The following is a 14,906-nucleotide window of genomic DNA, read 5'->3' on the forward strand; positions in this document are numbered from 1 at the left end:
CCGGTAAGTCTGCATTCCAAATATAAGACGCACCCCCCCATTTTCCTCACAATTTTTTTTGGGGAAAAAGTGCGTCTTATATTCGGAAAAATACGGTAATTGTATCACATGAACCTACAACTCCCAGTATGTCTTTACTTTAACCCCTTTACCCCCAAGGGTGGTTTGCATGTTAATGACCAGGCCAATTTTTACAATTCTGGCCACTGTCCCTTTATGAGGAATGCTTCAACGGATCCCGGTGATTCTGACATTGTTTTCTCATGACATATTGTACTTCATGATTGTGGTAAAATTTCTTTGATATTACCTGCGTTTATTTGTGAAAAAAATGTAAATTTGGCAAAAATTTAGAAAGTTTTGCTATTTTCCAACTTTGAATTTTTATGCCCTTAAATCACAGAGATATGTCACACAAAATACTTAATAAGTAACATTTCCCACATGTATACATTACATCAGCACAATTTTGGAACCAACATTTTTTTTTTGTTAGGGAGTTATAAGGGTTAAAAGTTGACCAGCAATTTCTCATTTTTACAACACCATATTTTTTTTAGGGACCACATCTCATTTGAAGTCATTTTGAGGGGTCTATATGATAGAAAATACTCAAGTGTGACACCATTCTAAAAACTGCACCCCTCAAGGTGCTCAAAACCACATTCAAGAAGTTTATTAACCATTCAGGTGTTTCACAGGAATTTTTAGAATGCTTAATAAAAAAATGAATATTTAACTTTTTTTCACAAAAAATTTACTTCAGCTCCATTTTGTTTTATTTTACCAAGGGTAACAGGAGAAAATTGACCACAAAAGTTGTACAATTTGTCCTGAGTACACCGATAACCCATATGTGGGGGTAAACCACTGTTTGGGCGCATGGCAGAGCTCAGAAGGGAAGGAGCGCCATTTGACTTTTCAGTGCAAAATTGACTGGAATTGAGATGGGACGCCTTGTTGCGTTTAGAGAGCCACTGATGTGCCTAAACATTGAAACCCCCCACAAGTGACACCATTTTGGAAAGTAGACCCCCTAAGAAACTCATCTAGATGTGTTGTGAGAGCTTTGAACCCCCAAGTGTTTCACTACAGTTTATAACGCAGAGCTGTGAAAATAAAAAATCCTTTTTTTCCCCACAAAAATTATTTTTTAGCCCCCAGTTTTGTATTTTCCCATGGATAACAGGAGAAATTGGACCCCAAAAGTTGTTGTCCAATGTGTCCTGAGTACGCTGATACCCCATATGTTGGGGTAAACCCCAGTTTGAGCGCTCGGGAGAGCTCGGAAGGGAAGGAGCACTGTTTTACTTTTTCAACGCAGAATTGGCTGGAATTGAGATCGGACGCCATGTCGCGTTTGGAGAGCCCCTGATGTACCTAAACAGTGGAAACCCCCCTATTATAACTGAAACCCTAATCCAAACACACCCCTAACCCTAATCCCAACGGTAACCCTAACCACACCCCTAACCCTGACACACCCCTAATCCCAACCCTATTCCCAACAGTAAATGTAATCCAAACCCTAACTTTAGCCCCAACCCTAACCCTAACTTTAGCCCCAATCCTAACTGTAGCCTTAACCCTAGCCCCAACCCTAGCCCTAACCCTAATGGGAAAATGGAAATAAATACCTTTTTTTAATTTTTCACCAAAAAAACTAAGGGGGTGATGAAGGGGGGTTTGATTTACTTTTATAGCGGGTTTTTTTTAGCGGATTTTTATGATTGGCAGCCCTCACACACTAAAAGACGCTTTTTCTTGCGAAAAATATTTTTTGCGTTACCATATTTTGAGAGCTATAATTTTTTCATATTTTGGTCCACAGAGTCATGTGAGGTCTTGTTTTTTGCGGGACGAGTTGACGTTTTTATTGGTAACATTTTCTGGCACGTGACATTTTTTGATCGCTTTTTATTCCGATTTTTGAGAGGCCGAATGACCAAAAACCAGCTATTTATGTTTTGGCGCTTCCTCCTCTGCAGTGTACACCCCACCGACAGGAAGTAGGGTATTCAGTTTAGCTTAGTGTCAGTAGGAGGTGGACACGGGTCTTTCATTAGACCCTTATCTACCTCAATGTGCGTCGTTTCTTTTCAGATTTTCCGGAGGGATACAGGGTGAACAGTCACACCTGTAGTCCCACAAGGCGGACTATGAGTACGGCGTGTACTGCCACCCCGTATCCTCATAGATCCCTCTCCAGGACCAAGAGCCTAGCACACAAGCGTGCTTAGAAGTCCGGTCCTGGCTCCGTCCCCCACCCACTCGCCCACCAGAGCCTGTCGGTTGGAGGAGACGAGGACGTCCATCACAGCTCCCTGGACGACTCATTCCCCTCAGGTTAGTAGCGGACGACGTGGGATGTTTAGGTAAGTATTTTCCCTATATTCCCCAGATCTTTCCCTGCCCACCCTCACAGTGTGGGGGAATAGAAGTTCCTAAAGGCGCGCTGCACGACCCTCTATGGCGGCGCTGATCTTATTTTAATAGGGATCCCAGGGGCCTAGACGAGCTTATCTCGCGCGGTGGAGGGCCGCGCTTCCCCCTTACCTATTCATCCCTGCGGCCGCAATGTCACCCATTGCAGGGGCACCTCTTCCCCCTGCGGCTGCAACGCATGGCAGGCGGCCGTCCTGTGCCTGCGCAGCGGCCTTGGCAGGTTGCCGCGCTACTTCCTACGGGCTTCGGCGCTCCGAGGCGGCGTCTCCTCTATCCGGCGGCGCCGACCTCTAATTTAGGCCCCGGCTTCGGCCGGGGCCTACTTCGGCGCCGCGACCCTGGTAATTTCGTTCCCTCTGGCGACTGGCAGGCGGCCGCGCTGCTCTGCGGCGCACTGCTCCGGGGCCGCGGTCTCTTTTCCGGCAGCGCCGGCCTCTAATTTAGGTCCCGGCTTCTGCCGGGGCCTACTTCCGGTACCGCGCTCCTCCACTTCCGTTTTTTTCGGGCAGGCTTTCTCCCGCCCGACAATCTCGTTACTCCCCGCCCACCGCCGCCATCTTGGTGCTCCCGGGCCCATGACTTCTACGCCGCTGCTTGGCGCCACATCACAGCAGGGCGCACGTTCCAGCGCCCTTTCAGCGGTCATTCATCCAGACTGCAGCCGGGTCCTTTTTCTCCCAGCACAGGCGGGGTCCCCTGCATCCTCCTTAGGTTGCCGTCTCATCGCTGGTGCCCTGATGCCGGTCACAGCTACAGCCGGGAGCAGCCTACAGGACTCTACTATTACTGTCAGTAACGCTGCTATGCAGTCTATTACTCCCCTCTCCTGTTCCCCTAGCCTTCGGGCATCATTTAGTGTGTCTGCTCCCAGGCCTATCCTTTAAGGAGAGCGTCCCCGTCCTCCTGCTTCCTCTTGTCAGCTGCAGCAACTCCTTGTCCAGGAGTCCCTACCAAGGGTGAGACCGAGACCCATGATTACCCTGGGTGGGCTTTCCTTCTGTCTCAGTCTGGGGCGGACCTCACCAGGATGTCACGACTTCGTGTCCGTGACTGACCGCAATTGCTAGTGGGTCACAGGATTCTCCATCCAGCCTTGTTCAACTCAGGCCACAAGAAGGGATACAGGGTGATCAGTCACACCTGTAATCCCACATTATGGACTATGAGTACGGCATGTACCGCCACCCCGTATCCTCATTGTTCCGACAGCAGGACCATGATCCTAGCACACAAGCGTGCTTAGAGGTTCGGTCCCAGCTCCATTCCCCACCCACTCGCCCTCCAGAGCCTGTCGGTTGGAGGAGACGAGGACGTCCACCATCAGCCCCATGGACGTCTGACAACTTTCTTTCCCGCTCCATCTTGCCCTCTGGTCTGGAGCGGTGAGATCCCTCTTCCTGATCCTCCTCTCTCGAGAGAGAGAAACGGGCTTCCTTGGTCATGTTTGCAGAGGAAGTTTCAGATGCGATCAACCAGACCCTAAGCATCATGGATACCTCTACGGAACCCGCGGCATAGGCGGTTTTCGTTTAGACGGTCTAACCACCTTCCAAGGTCTTTGCCCCACACACTGAATTTGTAGTGGTACTTACCAGGGGAAATGCGAACCATACCAGATGCTTTCAGACAGGGAAGCATCTCGGCATCCTATATTCCTCCTCTCCTGAGCTCATCGCTAACTGGACTGATTCCTCGGCAATTCTGGACTCGTCAGTTCCCAGACTGTTTACCAACTTGGCATGGGTTCAAAGGATACAATTATAGATCCGCTGGATAGATTAGCCTTTGAAACGGCTGCTTCTACTTTGTGCCTCGGCCATTGCCTCTACCTGGGTCTCAGGGACCATAGATGGATGGACTAAACAGCCTTGTAAGAGCACCCCGGCTGCAGCTCCTCCCAGGGAGCTAGCTGTCCGGACGGACCAAATTTCCTACGCAGGGATATATTTGGTATCTGCCTCCCTAGATGCGCGGCTTGTGCAGCTCACACGTCCAGCAATATGGTGGCCATCTGACGCAGCAGGCGGACTTGTCTTCAGGAAGTCGCTTACTGGCCTCCCCTTCCAGGGGGCGTCTCTTTGGCTACACGCTGGAACAAATTATTAATGATGCCACGGGAGGCACGAGTTCCCTTTGTCCTTTCGCTGTTTTGTGGCTTCGGAAGATTCCTCTAGCTATCACAGACTGCGATCTCGTCTGGCTAGAGTAAAGGCTTCCTTTTACGCCTATCCCTTCCCGGCGTTCCCGCAACACCTATGGTTGGTCCACCAGGCCTAGACCTGGCAGCTCTTCCTCGGCATAACTGGTGCCAACGGCCCAGCGTTTCTTCCAGTTTGGGCGGGCATCTCCTGCCTTTTTTTCAGGGATGTTTGGCTGGCTTCGGTGGAGGACGCTTAGATCAGGGAGGTGGTATCCTCCAGATACAAGATACGGTTCGCTTCGCGGCTCGGAATTGCTTCTTTCTTTGTTCGGAGGTTATTGTTTCCATTCCACAGCAGGTACGCTTCACAGGTTTCTATTCAAACCTGCTTGTAGTGCCGTAGAAGAGCAGCGCTGTTCGACCCATTCTGTCTCTGAAGTTAGTCAACAGAAGGTTCCGCCTGCGGCATTTCAGGATGAAGTTTTTCTGTTCAGTCCTGGCTTCCATGGATCTACAGGAATTCCTGTGCTCCATGGATATCAAAGATGCTTTGCTCCATGTCCTGATTTTCCTTGAGGATCAGGGGCCTAGTGTTCATTCCATACCTTGAAGTCCTCCTTATCAAGCCTCAGGCCCAGAAGAGTCTGTCCATTGTCCTCGACTCCCGGTCCCGTTTCTGGTGGCTGGCCAACAGATCAAAGTCTTGTCTTGTTCCGAGTCAGCGTCTCGTCCTCTTAGGCATGTTCTTCGACACCGCCGGGGGTTTTTCTTCTTGAGAAGCGGGCAATTCTCCATACGGAGTTCGCTCTCTGCAGGGCCCTCGGCTGCCTCCCTTCCGTTCAGCTACGACGTTCCTGTGATGCATGGTGACAGCTCCGTAAGCGTTCTCTTTTGCGCTGTTCCACTTGAGACGAATTCAGCAGCCCATTCCTCAGTTGGACACGTCTGTACTGTCTCTGGATCCTCCAATTTGACCGATTCTAATAGCCTCTCAACTGGGGGCTGTCATCCCCTCTCGGCTGGGGGCGTTTTCTCACCATCCGTCATTGAAGGGGGCGTTGGTCGGAGCAAGAGTCTTCTCCGCCAATCGATACCCTTGAGATACGGGCCTTTCTTCTATCCCTGAGTCTCTGGGAAAGGCTTCTCAGAGGTCTGCCAGTCAGAATCCAGACGTCCAATGCCTCAACTGTGGCTTATGTCAATCGCCAGGGAGGGAATCAGTCTCTTGGCAATGGCGGAGGTATCCAATATCCTCCTCTGGGCAGAGGTGACGGTTTCTGCAGTGCATATCCCCGGTGTGGATTACTAGGCCGCAGTGTTTTCTCTGCCATGATGGCCTTGCGGCAGGACAGGTGTTCCTGCTTCAAGAGGTCTTCCTTCAAATTTGCCTTTGATGAGGAACTCCGGACACGGATCTCCTGGCGGCCCGACTGCTTAGGAAGGTTCCACCGTTTGTTTCCGAGTCTGCGATCCTCTTGTTGTGGATACCGATTCTTTGACCATTCCTGGGTCGCAATTTGTACTTCCCTTTCTGTTCCTCACTTCCCTTTCTTCCCAGGCTGTTGGAGAGCAATGTGGAGGGAGTGCCGGTCATTCTGACCGCACCACATTAGTCCAGAAGGTTCTGGTTCGCTGAGATCGTCCATCTCCTCACGGACTCCCACTGGAGGCTCCCAGTCTGGTCAGATCTTCTGTACCAGGGACCCATCTGCCGCAGAGTTCTTGGTAGCTCAAGTTAACAGCTTTGCTGTTGAAACCTTCCATTTTGGCTATTCTCTCTATGCAGAACTTGATGCTGGTCTTGCCCTTAGTTCTCTGAAGGGTCAGATAGCAACCCTTTCCATCCCTTTTCTGAAGTCCCTTTCAGAGGTCCTTAGCTATTGGCTATCACGGTACAAAGATTTTTATACGTCCCGTTCTCAGATCAGAACCTTTTCTTCAAGGAGTGGCGCATGCGGCTCTCCGTTCCAGACTTCTGCGGATCCCCGGGACCTCAATCTTGTTCTGGAGGCTCAGTGGGGTTCCCCCCCTTGAACCTCCCCATGAGGCCTCACTGTCTGTTCTGTCCCGCAAGGTGGCGTTTCTGGTGACTTTCACCTCCATTAGGCGCGCCTCTGAGTTGGTGGCTCTCTCCTGTCTTCCCATTTCTTGGTTCTTCACCAGGATAAGGTAGTTTTTACGGCCTTCGTCGCCTTTTTCTTCCCAGGGGGTGTCCTCCTTTTACTTAAATAAGATCATCCTTCCCACCTTTGTCCTGCTCTGGGGCCTTCGCTGAACAGGCTAGACCTGGTCATGGCAGTGAGGATCTATTTGTCTAGGACCGCCTTCTTTAGGAAGACGGACTGTCTTTTTGACGCTCCAGACGATACGCCAAGAGGCCTGCCGGCCTCCAAGTTTACGTTTGTTCTCTGGATCAGATCTGCCATTCTGGAGGCTCACTGAGTCAAGAACAGAGTGCTTCCTCCTGGTATTAAGACTCACTCTGCCCCGGGCAATGGGCGCCTCCTGGGCAGTACACCATGGGGCATCCGCCCTACAACTTTGCTGGGCGGTAACCTGGTGTTCCATTACCTCTTTTCCCAAAGGTTATAAGCTCCATACCTGTGCTTCGACAGTTACCAGCCTAGGCGGAAGGATCTTGCAGACGGCAGTGGTGATTCCTCCGTCCTGGATGGAGTTTTTCTGCTGTTCCCACCCCAGGGACTGCTTTGGGACGTCCCATGGTTCCTGTGTCCCCCAATGAGAGGCGATAGAGAAAACAGGATTTTTGGTTGCTTACTGTAAAATCTGTTTCTCGGAGCCTTCATTGGGGGACACAGCACCCTCCCAAGTTGAACAGCTCTGTTTATTGTGTTATACTGTTAACGTTTGTGTTCTTTGAACGCTCTTTGAGTGTTTGAAACTTTTAGACTGTAAAGCGCTGCTTAAGTTTGTTGGCGCTGTATAAATGAAGATTATTATTATTATTATTATTATAATATTATTATTCTTTCTCGTTTACACGTTGCTTCTCCTACTGCTTTCTCACTAACTGAATACCCTACTTCCTGTCAGTGGGGTGTACACTGCAGAGGAGGAGCTAACTTTTTTATTTGCATAGTGTCAGCCTCCTAGTGGCAGCAGCATACACCCATGGTTCCTGTGTCCCCCAATGAAGGCTCCGAGAAACAGATTTTACGGTAAGCAACCAAAAATCCTGTTTTTTATTGTTTTTTTTTTTCAATTTAGATAAAGAAATGTACAGGTCCTTCTCAAAAAATTAGCATATAGTGTTAAATTTCATTATTTACCATAATGTAATGATTACAATTAAACTTTCATGTATTATAGATTCATTATCCACCAACTGAAATTTGTCAGGTCTTTTATTGTTTTAATACTGATGATTTTGGCATACAACTCCTGATAACCCAAAAAACCTGTCTCAATAAATTAGCATATCAAGAAAAGGTTCTCTAAATGACCTATTACCCTAATCTTCTGAATCAACTAATTAACTCTAAACACATGCAAAAGATACCTGAGGCTTTTAAAAACTCCCTGCCTGGTTCATTACTCAAAACCCCCATCATGGGTAAGACTAGCGACCTGACAGATGTCAAGAAGGCCATCATTGACACCCTCAAGCAAGAGGGTAAGACCCAGAAAGAAATTTCTCAACAAATAGGCTGTTCCCAGAGTGCTGTATCAAGGCACCTCAATGGTAAGTCTGTTGGAAGGAAACAATGTGGCAGAAAACGCTGTACAACGAGAAGAGGTGACCAGACCCTGAGGAAGATTGTGGAGAAGGACCGATTCCAGACCTTGGGGAACCTGAGGAAGCAGTGGACTGAGTCTGGCGTGTGCAGGAAATGGGCTACAGGTGCCGCATTCCCCAGGTAAAGCCACTTTTGAACCATAAACAGCGGCAGAAGCGCCTGACCTGGGCTACAGAGAAGCAGCACTGGACTGTTGCTAAGTGGTCCCAAGTACTTTTTTCTGATGAAAGCAAATTTTGCATGTCATTCGGAAATCAAGGTGCCAGAGTCTGGAGGAAGACTGGGGAGAAGGAAATGCCAAAATGCCTGAAGTCCAGTGTCAAGTACCCACAGTCAGTGATGGTGTGGGGTGCCATGTCAGCTGCTGGTGTTGGTCCACTGTGTTTCATCAAGGGCAGGGTCAATGCAGCTAGCTATCAGGAGATTTTGGAGCACTTCATGCTTCCATCGGCTGAAATGCTTTATGGAGATGAAGATTTCATTTTTCAGCACGACCTGGCACCTGCTCACAGTGCCAAAACCACTGGTAAATGGTTTACTGACCATGGTATTACTGTGCTCAATTGGCCTGCCAACTCTCCTGACCTGAACCCCATAGAGAATCTGTGGGATATTGTGAAGAGAAAGTTGAGAGACGCAAGACCCAACACTCTGGATGAGCTTAAGGCCGCTATTGAAGCATCCTGGGCCTCCATAACATCTCAGCAGTGTCACAGGCTGATTGCCTCCATGCCACGCCGCATTGAAGCAGTCATTTCTGCCAAAGGATTCCCGACCAAGTATTGAGTGCATAACTGAACATTATTATTTGATGGTTTTTTTGTTTGGTATTAAAAAACACTTTTATTTGATTGGTCGGGTGAAATATGCTAATTTATTGAGACAGGTTTTTTGGGTTATCAGGAGTTGTATGCCAAAATCATCAGTATTAAAACAATAAAAGACCTGACAAATTTCAGTTGGTGGATAATGAATCTATAATATATGAAAGTTTAATTGTAATCATTACATTATGGTAAATAATGAAATTTAACACTATATGCTAATTTTTTGAGAAGGACCTGTATTTATGGGAACAATATATATATATTTTTTTAGGATTTTTTTTTTTTTTTTTTTTTTACACATGCGAATATTTTTTTTCTACACTATAACATTGCCCCAGGGGGCGGCATCATGTTACAGTGTAAGATCACTGATCTGACACTTTGCTGTGCACTGTGTCACATCAGCGATCTGGCGTGCACTGCTGGAGGCTTCCCGGTGCCTGCTCTGAGCAGGCGCTGGTAAGCCACCTCCCTGCAGGACCCGGATGCAGCCCCGTGCCCATTTTGGATCCGGGGCCTACAGGAAGGAGGAGGTAGGAGACCCTCGGAGCAACGCGATCATATCGCGTTGCTCCAGGGGTCTCAGGGAAGCACGCAGGGAGCCCCCTCCCTGTGCGATGCTTCCCTATACCGCCGGAACACTGCGATCATGTTTGATCGCAGTGTGCCGGGAGCGGTCCGTGACCGACCGCTCCTGGCACATAGTGCCGGATGTCAGCTGCGATAGTCAGCTGACCCCCGGCTGCGATCTGCCGCGCTCCCCCCCGTGAGCGTTGCTGATCGCTATGAAGTACTATCCCGTCGGTGGTCATACGGGCCCACCCCACCTCGACGGGATAGTACGTCTAATGTCAGAAAGGGGTTAACAATGGTAAGCAGATATTGGGACTTGTTAACAGACCTCTTCAGACTGTGAACCGTACAGGAATCATAGCACTGATGAGATGCAGGCAGTACCACAAATAGACATTATTTTCACTCAGGTCACCTCTTCTCTGATTGGAGTCGTTCCCATCCCTTTTGTCTCCTTGTAGCCCAGATGCCATGATGAGACTAAACATCCAGAGTTAATCTCTGCAGACTTCCCTCTTCTCCGCCTTCTGCAACACTTCTTGACATTGTGCCCTTAAAAATAAAGTATCATTAGACCCCAAAATAAAAAGATCTCCTATACTATGCCCCTGAATAAATAATTGCCTCTGTTTCCTGCACAAAATATCCCTCCTACACTATCCCTCCGCAAAATATCCATCCTACTCTGCCCCTCTCCAAAGTTCCCCTCCTGAACACTGCCCCTCTTCAAAATTCCCTTCCCGCACACTTCCCTGCTGCAAAATATCCCCCGCACACTGCTCCTCTGCAGAATATCCCCCGCACAGGGCCGGACTGGCCATTTGGCAATTCTGGCAAATGCCAGAAGGGCCTGTCTGGTTGTGGGCTGCCTTGTGTGCTACGTTGTTAACAGAATCAATGTTCTCAAGTCACCCATACTGTTAACAGTTGTGACGGAGCCCAAAGCCGGTCACTCCGTCACCTACCTCAGCATGCTGTGGGTATAATTAGAAATATTGGTCTTGTAGTAAATCTTTCTTTCCTCCATCCAGGGTAATATTAGTAATATATCCCATCTGGTTATTGGGGACGGGGACAGCATGGGCCTGTGTGATCTCAAATGCCAGGGCTAAATTTCAGCCCCAGTCCGTACCTGCCCCCGCACACTGCTCCCCTGCAAAATATCCCCCCATAATGCCCCTCTGCAAAATATCCCCCCGCACACCGCTCCTCTGCAAAATATCCCTTCCCACACCTCCCCTCTGCAAAATATCCCCCCCCACACTGCCCCTCTGACTAAAGTATCCCACCACCACCCCTGCCTCTCTGAAAACTATGCCCCCCTTTAACAGTTGTCACCCCCATTATGTTCCCTCACTGTAACATTAACCCCCTCCACCATCATCCACACTAATAAGGCATTTGATGTTGGGCTCCTTCACGAATCTCTCACTTGTCTCTTCCCCGCTGTGGCCCTTTGGGGCTGAGGTGCCGGCAGCAGTGTGATGTCCGCAGTGTGCTGACCTTGTCACGTTGGGCCGGGTCTGACACTGCCCCTCTGCCGACACTGCCCCTCTGCCTCAGTCCCGGCCCCTGAGCTCCTCTTGCAGCATTCTATGCAGACCGCATCCTCCTTCTGCTGAGAATCTCCTCCTGGCTACAGGGAAACAGGGCTAGACCATGCAGAATTTTAACCCCTATGTATCCCGCAGAGTTTGACTTCCCTGGCCTGCCGACAGGTGAGATTCTGGGCAGCTCCAGCCTCTACACCTTGCCTGAACCTGGGTCCCTAGTGCAGTTTGTCTCCTAGTATCCTGTCGAGGTGTATTATAGTGTTGTCTCTCCTGTTACCGATCCGGCTAGTTTCCTCTTTCCGTCTGACCTCTCTGCTCCTGACCCGGCTTCATATCCTGATCCTGTGCTGCCCACCTCGACCTCGGATTGTCTGACCATGTCTCTGCCTGTTCCCTGTGCTTCTCATATCTCTGCCTTGACCCGTTGGTCAGCAGCTGCAGGTCCGGGCACTGGCCTGGCGTGGCACCTGGTGGCTACCCTAACGGCTCAAGCCTATCCTCACCATCAGAGGCTCTTGTGAAGACCAGGTAGTCACTTAGGCACGCCTCCCCAGGGTAAGCCCGGCCCGTGGAGCAGATCGATCACCATCACACCATTTTTTTTATTTGTCTTTATTTTTATTTTTTTATTTTGCACAGGGGTTTGTGAAGAGTTTTCGATTTGGCGCTTTTATGGTTTTACACCATTTTTGGAGCATTTAGCACAAAAAAAAAATCAGCAAATAACACCTGACAATAGATGAATAGTGACTATGATGAATCGGGCCCACGGTGTTTAACATCCTCACCTTGACATTTATTCATAGGATATACAGATCTTCAATGTTCCTCAAACTGTAGAGAGCTTGTCGCAATGTGTCAGCGTCAGGCTCCGCTATGAACAAAACTAAAGGCACAGAATGTTTCCATTCACTGCCAGCAAGCAGAAATAGTGACCGTACCAAATATTAAAACACTAGACAACCATTTTCAAGAAGACAGACACCGCAATCTACGTTACGGGTGCACATAAAGAATATGAAGTCTATGAGTTATTTATTTTACAGGCAGAAGAAAAGGCAGACGCCTTAAATAAAGAATTGCTGATGACTAAGCAAAAACTGATCGATGCAGAAGAGGAAAAGAGGCGACTTCAGGAAGAGTCCGGGCAGGTAGGGAGATTTCTAGCAACAGGGTGACAAGGCATACGGTAACAATTGAAACATAGAGAGGACATGGCACTAGGTGAGAAGATGACCATTTTTTTTGCTCTTATTTTATTCCCACTGGTCCCCTTACTATTCCGTTTTTTGTAATTTTAAAATTCGCCATTCGGTTCCAGAGATGTAGGTCTTTTTTATTTTGTGCTGGGGCGTGGCTCACAGGGTCATAGATCAGTCTACGGACACGCCCCCGAGGATCTCACCCCTCACTTGCATGTAGATATGTAATGTGGTTAGTGAAAAGGATAGTGCACGGCAGAAAGATGGCACCACAGTTTCCACTATCTATAGGTAAGTCAGTGTAACAAAATATCCCTAAATATACAGAAGGTGTAATAACCATCAGCACAAAGCTGGTTTTCATCCTTTAACCCTTATGTAGACATTTGATCGATGCTGATCGGACCCCATGTTGCTTATGCAGAGCAGTTGCTGGCCGGTGGAGCAATCCAAAAACCAGAGAATAAATAACAAAAGACAGAGACAGAAACATAATGATATCTGGGTCATAGACCTAGAGGATATAATACTACCCCCTCCGTGCATCCCATGTAAGACCTCATCTAGGATATTGGGTCCAGTTTTGGGCTCCACATTTTCTAAAGACGTTGAAAAATTAGTTCAAAGGCGGCAACAAGATTATTACACGAGGTGAAAAATTTATCCTATGAGAAGTTGAAAAATTAGGGCTTCTTCGGCCTAGCAAAAAGAAATACAAAGGAAGGGCACATGATTTATTTTTTCCCAAAGACCTCAAAAATGGACCAGGGGACATTCATTACTTGTGGAGGAAATGGGATTACAGCATCTAAACAAGAAAGGGTTCTTTACAGTTAGAGCAGTCACACTATGGGATGTCTGACGTAGTAGTAATGGCAGAAACTAAATCATCATTTAAAGAAGGACCGGATGCTTTTATCACAACAAATGGCATTGTGGATTATGAATAATCTAACGATAGAGAACGTAGAACTGGGCAATCAAGGTTGATCTTGATGGACCTTTTCTTTTTCAACCTATGTAATTATGAAGCCGGGTGAAATAAACAGAAAATAGTGAGACAGTCCTGTGTTAAATCTGAGTGGGCTTTCAAAGGTTAATCCTGAAGTCTGTTCAGGGAAGGGGGCCAGGACAAGGAAGGGGGCCAGGTCGGGGAAGGGGGCCAGGTCAGGGAAGAGGGCCAGGTCAGAACTCCAGACCTGCTGTCCAGTGAGGGCACCAGAGTACTCCATCGAACACAATATCTGATACACCGCTTTACAGATAGGGAAGGTTAATTGGGTTATTCGCTACATTTTATAAATGTACTAAAGGCTAATTGCTGATGGTGAGAGATCAAAAACAAGCTAAACACATATCTACCAGACTGGCACTACTCTCCATACTCTTGAATGTGTCCCCCACTGCTCTCCTGGCTTCCTCTTTCAGCGAGTGATGCCAAGTGATTGCTGCAGTGGACACGGGCACTCCCTGCAGCTGACTGCCATGATCACCTGATGCTCCCAACTGACAGAGGAAGTCAGAAGACCAGCGGTGAACTTACTCAACTACCAGACCAGCATTGTTTTCTATGTTATCTTCACCATGGGTACATTAGTAAAAGTAGTTGCCAACCCCTTTAAGTAGGACATCGAGATCTGATTGGCTGCCAAAGTCAGCCGAGCAGCTCTACTGATTGACAGCTCCTGGCAAATCTGATCAGTGCTGGAATATGGTAAGGTAGGTCTGTGAAAGAAGGTGGGCTATCACCTAGTGGGGGGCTGGCCTGACCCAGATCTTCCCATCTCCTCTCTGATATTGAAAAGAAAAATATATATTTTTTTTGTGGATGTTCTGTATCTTTATGATCCACGTAAAGTAAAAGATCCTCCGCTCTCCCGAAGCCTGTCCGATATATAAATCTGTGCATTGTCTGCAGGTTTTTCACCGATCTAGCTCTCTTCAGAACTGTGATAATCAAAGGTTTGTTTAATTTCCATTTACCGTCATGCAGGCTCAGATTATATATCGACTTCTTCAATGTATGGGTAACGACACTAGATGAGGTCAGATCAGCCAATGATTTGATTAACGGATTCCATTGACACCACATGAAAGAGCAATTAAAGCCGAATACAACGGAGAGCCCTCAGTTAGCCCAGAAATTCCAACTGCAACCCAAATTCAAACTTCTATTGTCCTTAATCTTATTTTTCAGTTGAAGGAAATGTGTCGGAGAGAACTTGATAAGGCAGAATCTGAGATAAAGAAGAATAGTTCCATCATTGGAGATTACAAGCAGGTACTGCTATACTTCTCGGCAGTCTGACTCTCTGCATGTTCTGATTTGTGGCCGTGTGTCATAGAGAAAAATTGTAAAATCCATAAAGACCTCCATGGAGAGGGGACATTTCACCCTCACATAGAAC

At 48.0% G+C, this 14,906-nt stretch overlaps 1 protein-coding gene across 5 annotated transcripts in view; it reads left to right on the forward strand.

Moving 5' to 3' along the window:
* Window positions 1–14,906, forward strand: part of RABGAP1 (RAB GTPase activating protein 1) — a 238,587-nt gene that overhangs the window by 122,454 nt on the left and 101,227 nt on the right. For all 5 annotated transcript variants that reach the window (XM_077283511.1, XM_077283512.1, XM_077283514.1 and 2 more), the window contains exons 22-23: window positions 12,343–12,447; window positions 14,696–14,779. In XM_077283511.1, the coding sequence (XP_077139626.1) occupies window positions 12,343–12,447; window positions 14,696–14,779 (189 nt within the window). The remainder of the gene's footprint in view (window positions 1–12,342; window positions 12,448–14,695; window positions 14,780–14,906) is intronic.

Source organism: Ranitomeya variabilis, chromosome 2 (assembly GCF_051348905.1).
Source record: "Ranitomeya variabilis isolate aRanVar5 chromosome 2, aRanVar5.hap1, whole genome shotgun sequence".
In the NCBI taxonomy this organism is placed as follows: domain Eukaryota; kingdom Metazoa; phylum Chordata; class Amphibia; order Anura; family Dendrobatidae; genus Ranitomeya; species Ranitomeya variabilis.